Source organism: Buceros rhinoceros, unplaced genomic scaffold (assembly GCF_000710305.1).
Source record: "Buceros rhinoceros silvestris isolate BGI_N320 unplaced genomic scaffold, ASM71030v1 scaffold34390, whole genome shotgun sequence".
Classification (NCBI taxonomy): domain Eukaryota; kingdom Metazoa; phylum Chordata; class Aves; order Bucerotiformes; family Bucerotidae; genus Buceros; species Buceros rhinoceros.
In genome coordinates, this window is record NW_010392078.1 from 4344 (window position 1) to 10937 (window position 6594).

The window sequence follows — 6594 nt, forward strand, 5'->3', positions numbered from 1 at the left end:
CTTCTCTCAAGGAAACAGAGTCTAAGTGGTGTGGCCTTCATGTGGTGTTCTGTTTACTTACCACTCAGTTTTCTGTTCATTGAGCTTTTGACTTGTACGCTGACCGTTAGAGCCTCCACTGGTGGATCAGGTCTGAGCCACTTCATGTTGTGTAGCCAGGAATCAGCTTCTGTTTATCACCTCTTTTTTTTTTTTACTCTCTTCTTTCTGCCTCTCTCTGCATGTGTCAGTGCAGGGATGAAAGTAACTTCAGAAAAAATTTTCTACCAGTTAATAAATGGTCTTTTTATTTGCTTTCTAGGCCGAATTCACGAGGCTATGGTAACGTCCCTAAATGAAGATAATGAAAGTGTAACCGTTGAATGGATCGAAAATGGAGATACAAAAGGCAAAGAGGTAAACTTAATTATTTTAAAACTTTTCTCTGAAGTGTGTGACCTACACGAATGTTACTTTGAAATTTGCACTGGAAACAATATATAAATCTTAATTTACCTGATGATTCTTCAGTTACAGGCTGTTTTGCATGAGAGCTGTTGGGCAAATGCTGGTTTCTGTTCTATTAAATGTGACTTCCTGAACTCTGTGTCATAGCCTTGCTTTCCTTGAGTGACTGTGTCTTTATGTGTAATGCTTTGCTATCTCCTCTTCCTTTAAATTTTGGACCATGTTACCCAGTTTCAGCTGAGATTTGGAGTAGCATTTCAGAAATAATAGCATTTCACTGTTTTGTGAAAAGAAAAAAAAAAAGGTGAGAAGGCCCTGGTGATCTCATCAGCCGAGCTCATTACTCTGGACGCGCAGAAGCCGTACAGTTGTGAGGTCTTTGAAAGGTCCAGCTGGGGAAATAGCAGTCTTTAGACACCAAAGCTATTTTAGAATTTTGGGAAACCGAGTTTCAATAGACCTGAAGCCAACTATTTCTAAGATCCTGCCCCTTTCCCCTTACAGCACTTTGAATGAGAAATGCTTAAAAGAAAACAAACAATAACACAATAAATCTAACATGGTTGCAAATGTGTTTTTGTTTTTTGTGTAAGTTGTATTTCATCTGTTTCTTTTGCACCATCTGGGAAATTTCAAATAATTGAGACATCTTTCTTTTTATGTTAGAGAAAGTCTTATGTATTTTTAGTAATGATCAAACTACCACAGTAATACTGACTACTTATGTTTTAATTTAGTCACTTTAGAAAATTATTAATATCTACTGGCCATTTTTAATTCATCCCTTTTCTGAAGTGTGTGTTTGCAACTAGTACAAAGAACAAAGCTTATGCTGTTTTCAGTGAACATAAGACAAGAAAATTCAGGTTTTTAGAATTAACAAGTTTTTGGGTAAAACCACAAAATATTACTCTTTATTCTCAAACATAACAGGAGGAATGGAGTGGGTCAATATTGTTTTAAGATTTACAAGTGCATTTTATATTATTTTACACAGATTGACTTGGAGAGCATTTTTGCACTTAACCCGGACCTTGCACCTGATGAAGATATTGAACCTAGTCCAGAGACACCACCACCACCCAATCCGTCTGCCAAAGTAAACAAAATTGTGAAGGTTGGTACTATTGAGGCAACATGTTCATGTTAAACTTAAAATACTCCTGTGCATGTTGTTATGCTGGAATTTTTAACTTTTTTGTCTGTGGAGCTATTTGATAACTCTTCCTTTTTCCTATGGTGAAGAGGGATTTAAAAAAAATGGTTAAGGACAGGTTTGGCAGAGAGGGAGTTGGGAACTAATATTTATATAACTAAACCTGTACGTTGCTACGAAAGTAATGCATCCAATTTACATCATAGTTCCATGGAAACTACAGCAGATACAGAGAGCACAGTAAGACTGTTGACAGAGCAAATCCTCAGCTACCAAACACTGGTTTTTGACACAGTCCCCACCATAGGCTGTGCATTGTCACCAGAGATGAACAAAACCCTGCGTGTTGCACTCGTTTAAAAATCTGCACCAGGGGAGGGGACCCACAGTCACTGTGCCATGGCCCCACTGCGCTGACACCCACTGTTTGGTCTCCATATACATTCAGCAAGTGTCAGTGGGTGCAATTTTTTCCACATGGAGGAATTCAGTCACACCCCTTTGCTTCACGCGCACTCCCATGTCAGACACCATGTTGCCAGGCTGCCCCTCTGCTGCTGTCTGTCGCACGGCACAAAATTTAACGGGATATTGGCGGGAAGGTTCAACCTCTACTGCTGTACCACCAGATCCCCCTCTGGCGTCATGGTCCAGCATCATAAAATAGGAAACACTACTTTTGGAGTGGCCCTCATTTATCTCAAGGGAAAATATAGAAAAAGTTTTGGAGGTTGTTTTGAAACAGTGCTTAGAGTTCAAGCAGTCTTCACCCTAGGCTCTTCAGGGAGGGATTTGGCAGCAATCACTTCTCTGTATTGCTGATGTCGTATTATTTTCATTCACTGGAAAGAAGCGGAGATGAGGCTGCAGTTTACATTTTCAGTAATATGGTGAAATAAAGTGATCGAGTAACAGAGATTTCTTTTATAGAGTCGACGAACTGTGGTATCTGTTAAGAATGAGGCCCCTGCCAGAGATAACAGAGGTAAATGTCATCTCTTTCCATTTCAAGGAGGTAAAAAGTATGGAAAAATTTTAACCTCCCGCTCATCTAACATTCCTTAACAGTTCTGCATTTTTCGTTTGGTAATAATGCATATGACACATAAAAGAAACGGTATGTCATTTCTAGAATTATTCCAATGTATACATAGGAATTCATGTTGTATGAATAGTATTTATATGCAAGTTTAAGCAATAGAGCGTAGACAAGTTAAGCTGAATGAACCGAACATGCAAAAATTTGAAGTTAATTAATTATGCTACATTAAATCATGTGGACTTTTCCAAGTTAAAGCATCCTCAGTTTGCTTCAGCTTAAGTGAGTGTCTCAATATACACTAGAGTAGTTCACTTAAAATTCCTACACTTCCTATTTTTAACTTGGTTTTGTAGCAGTCTGTGTGTAATCATTCATTCAAAGAATACTTCATCCCTACAGGTTATTTCTCACTTTACAGTTAATAGCAAAAAATCTAGAAAATAAATGCTGAAATACCAGGGGAGGATAGGTGAAAAATTGGATTAATACAGATCTATACCATGAGAAAGAATAGTTACTGCTTGATGTTTTCTTTTTCTCTCCTGTGTTAACTAACTTGTGCTGGTGATGGTGTTGATTCTTCTTCCACACAGTAATCTGCTGTCATTAATTCAGAGCAGAAGTTTAAACAGTCCATCTGTTTAAACTTGAAAAATTAGTGGGCCTGCTTACTCTTCTGGTGCATGATTGGGACCACTTTTGACCTTCTGCTATATGCCTCTGTGGTGTTAAACAACTGAAAATCTCCTGAGGAGGAGACAATTTTTTTGAAACTAATATTGTTTAAATTTGAGACATCTTACTGACGGGCTGTCCTCACATTTGTACATGTTGGCATTTGTAGTAAATGGTCTGTTTGGTATGGAAAAACCCTGGAACTTGTAGTTTATTAAGTCCTATGCATCTTCCTATTCACAGTTGACCTAAGTATTTGTTGTTTGTTGGCTTTGTAGTTCAGCCTTTCTCAGCATACTGTCTTATTTCGTGTAGTCAGTTTGTGCTATATACTAGACCTCCTATCATACTCTGAATGATCTGGGCATTTGTCTTGTCTGTCCCATTCAATACCTGTTTCCATAGTTGACCCCATGTTGTGCAGTGAGCTGGCCTTCATTTGGAGTCATCTTTGGCTGCTAATTAAAGCTGATACCTTCACCTCTGTACTCTCCTGGCAGACTCAGTTAGGAGAGCGTGCAGAAAATGGACCAGATGAAGCAGAGCTGCTTGAATCAGCTCTTTGAAAAACAATTTAAAGCATTCAGCTCTGCCAAAGAGTCTTGCACACTTACTACTAACACTGCATTCACTCGGAACAAACACAACCGCATCTTCAGTAACAGGCATCCTTAGCACATATAGAATCAATGTATGTTTAGACATTGATTCTATCTGTATCCATTCCCGTATAGCATCAAGACAGTTTGTTTCTTTCACTCACAGACTGAGCTGCACGTTGCTGCCTTTCTTTTGTATCTCTTTGCTTCTCTAGACAAATGAAAGGGATACAAATGGTCTTTTCAGTCCATAGGCTCAATGAGGTGGGACCATTTTGTCGTGTCTAGAGAGCGTGGAACAGTAGGGCTTCTTACTCAGTTTTTGGGTATAATGACAGTACAAATAAAATTTCAGCACTTTAAACTTCAGGACTATGTATTTCCAAGTATGTTTCATTCTATGCACGTAATAAGTTGTGCTAATTCTGCAATAGAGTATTTAGATATATGCATGTGCAACATTGGTGGTTATCTTTATGTTGTGTTGGTGTATATCACTAGAATAAACAAGTTTGCATACCAGATGTCTTTATTAATAGGCCTTCTACATGTGTGGCTCCCCCTCACCACCAGTAAATTCTGTCTGGAAAGGGGTCTTGTTTTTTCTTGTCATATCAAAGCATTTCAGAAACCGGTAGAAATGTTACTCTTCTGTGTCCAGATGAGCTTTGTGCTTTTACTTTGCAGTGGTTGGTTCTGCACGCGCACGACCTACTCAACTTCCTGAGCAGTCTGCCTCCTCTCAACAGAATGGTAGTGTTTCAGATATATCTCCAGTTCAAGCTGCAAAAAAGGAATTTGGACCCCCTTGTATGTAAACCGTGTATCAAGGATTCATTAGTTCTGGGCGTTACATGTACATTCTCTTGGATTATGTTGTTGTCCATAAATGACAAACAGATATTTGTCATGTCCATTTGTGTCATGTGTACAGTTGTTTGTGGGCTTCCTCGGGGAGCTTTTTTAGAGGGCTGTGGCTAAACAAATATTCACTTTTGTAATAGTTGTGCTAGTATTTGGAATTTGGTTTTCCTTTACCTTTTTTTTTTAACCACGGTGGTGTTATTTGATTTTTTTTTTTTTTTTTTTAATTTGCATGGGCTGTCTTTTAACTCAGACCAAGAGAACACATGTATCTGTCCAAATGTTTTTTGAGGGTTATTGTACTTATATTTTTGGTTGGGTCGTTATTGTCCCATTCCCATGACTTTTTTCTAATTAATTTCTTTTATGAATTTTAGACATTAAATTGCCATAATTATTCTGTACCAATACTGATTTGCTTGAAAAAGCAGTTGAAATAAATGCATTTTAATTGTTGATAAATTATATTAATTGAAATGTGGTAGTGTAAATACTAAATTCATGCAACACTGAAAATACTCTAAAATTGTATCATTTTCTTTAAGCACGTAGAAAATCTAATTGTGTAAAAGAGGTTGAAAAATTGCAAGAGAAACGTGAAAAAAGAAGGTTACAGCAGCAGGAACTTAGAGAAAAAAGAGCTCAGGTTAGTATTTTTAGCCTGTGTGGAAAACATGTGTCAGCAAGAGAAGTTGTTCACAAAATCATTGTGCTTTTTTGGTCTTTAATATTTTTCATGAACTGTAATAATCTTGAAATTAAATGTTTTAATCCTGCATACAAGTTTGATAAATATTTTGGTGCTTGGTTGTATTGCTTTTATAACAATTACTTCAGAGAGTTTTGCTCCTCTTTCTTCCTGCAGAAATAACTGCCTATCGTGCAGTGTGTTCTTTGAGAATCAAGTACTGATGATAGCTGTTTCTTAGGGAAAAATACATTGCTGAAAAATAATCAAACCTTTGGGTTTTAGATAGGTCTGTTATTCAGGAGGTATTAAAACATTATTAAAAATTATTCTTTATTACCTTTGATGCTTTAAGATCTATTTTAGTTTAAATAGTGACTTTTAATTTTTTTTCTTTAAATCAGTCTGTGCATTTATGATTTAGCATTGCATCATGCAAGCAGCTTGGCAGGAAGTTGTTAGAGACTTGTGTGAAAGAAATTAAGTTGCTAATCCTATAAGAAAAAAATCTCTTAATATTAAATGACTTTCTGTCACAGTGGCATATAAGCTTCAGCAAAACTAGTAGTGTAATCTTGTTGGCAGCCCTGTACAAATGTGTTAGTCTCTAAAGAGATAATACCAATCTGCTACTGACATGAGAAGTACCACCACCAACTAAATAATTCAGTCATTTTACTTCATGGTATAATGATGTTTTGAAGATGACCTAAAATCACCTATGTGGATTTATATTCTCTAATTTTCATCCATTTACACAAATGCAAAACATTACTATGTTTTTATCTGTGAGAAACAAATTTTTTTTGCTTTATATATTAATTATTTATATACCACTCTGATGTGGTATTACACCTAAAATTTTCTTTGTATCACTCCTGTGAAGAGTCCCTTTGCATCTGAGTCTTAAACTTCTATATGAGGAAGCTGTTTGTCTTGGTGACCTGTATGTAACTGTGCTTTGTGTTACTTTATGTATTCTGGCGGTGGTGGTGTGAAATACATCAATAATTAACCAAACACTGTCTTCCAGTGGGCAAGACTTTAAAATGGGATTTGAAGAACACTTTTTCCATAATAAGCAATACTCCTTTCTGAATGTTAGAAGGAAATGTTTCAGCAG

General features: G+C 36.7%; 1 protein-coding gene across 3 annotated transcripts in view; it reads left to right on the forward strand.

The window, feature by feature from the left end:
- Positions 1-306: 306 nt before the first annotated feature.
- Positions 307-6594, forward strand: part of KIF2A (kinesin heavy chain member 2A) — a 36085-nt gene continuing 29797 nt past the window's right edge. The window contains exons 1-5 of one of the 3 annotated variants that reach the window (XM_010143857.1): positions 307-396; positions 1445-1564; positions 2534-2588; positions 4607-4729; positions 5329-5429. In XM_010143857.1, coding sequence (XP_010142159.1) covers positions 319-396; positions 1445-1564; positions 2534-2588; positions 4607-4729; positions 5329-5429 — 477 coding nt within the window. In that variant the 5' untranslated portion in view covers positions 307-318. The remainder of the gene's footprint in view (positions 397-1444; positions 1565-2533; positions 2589-4606; positions 4730-5328; positions 5430-6594) is intronic. The other 2 variants (XM_010143850.1, XM_010143865.1) reach the window with 2 other exon arrangements.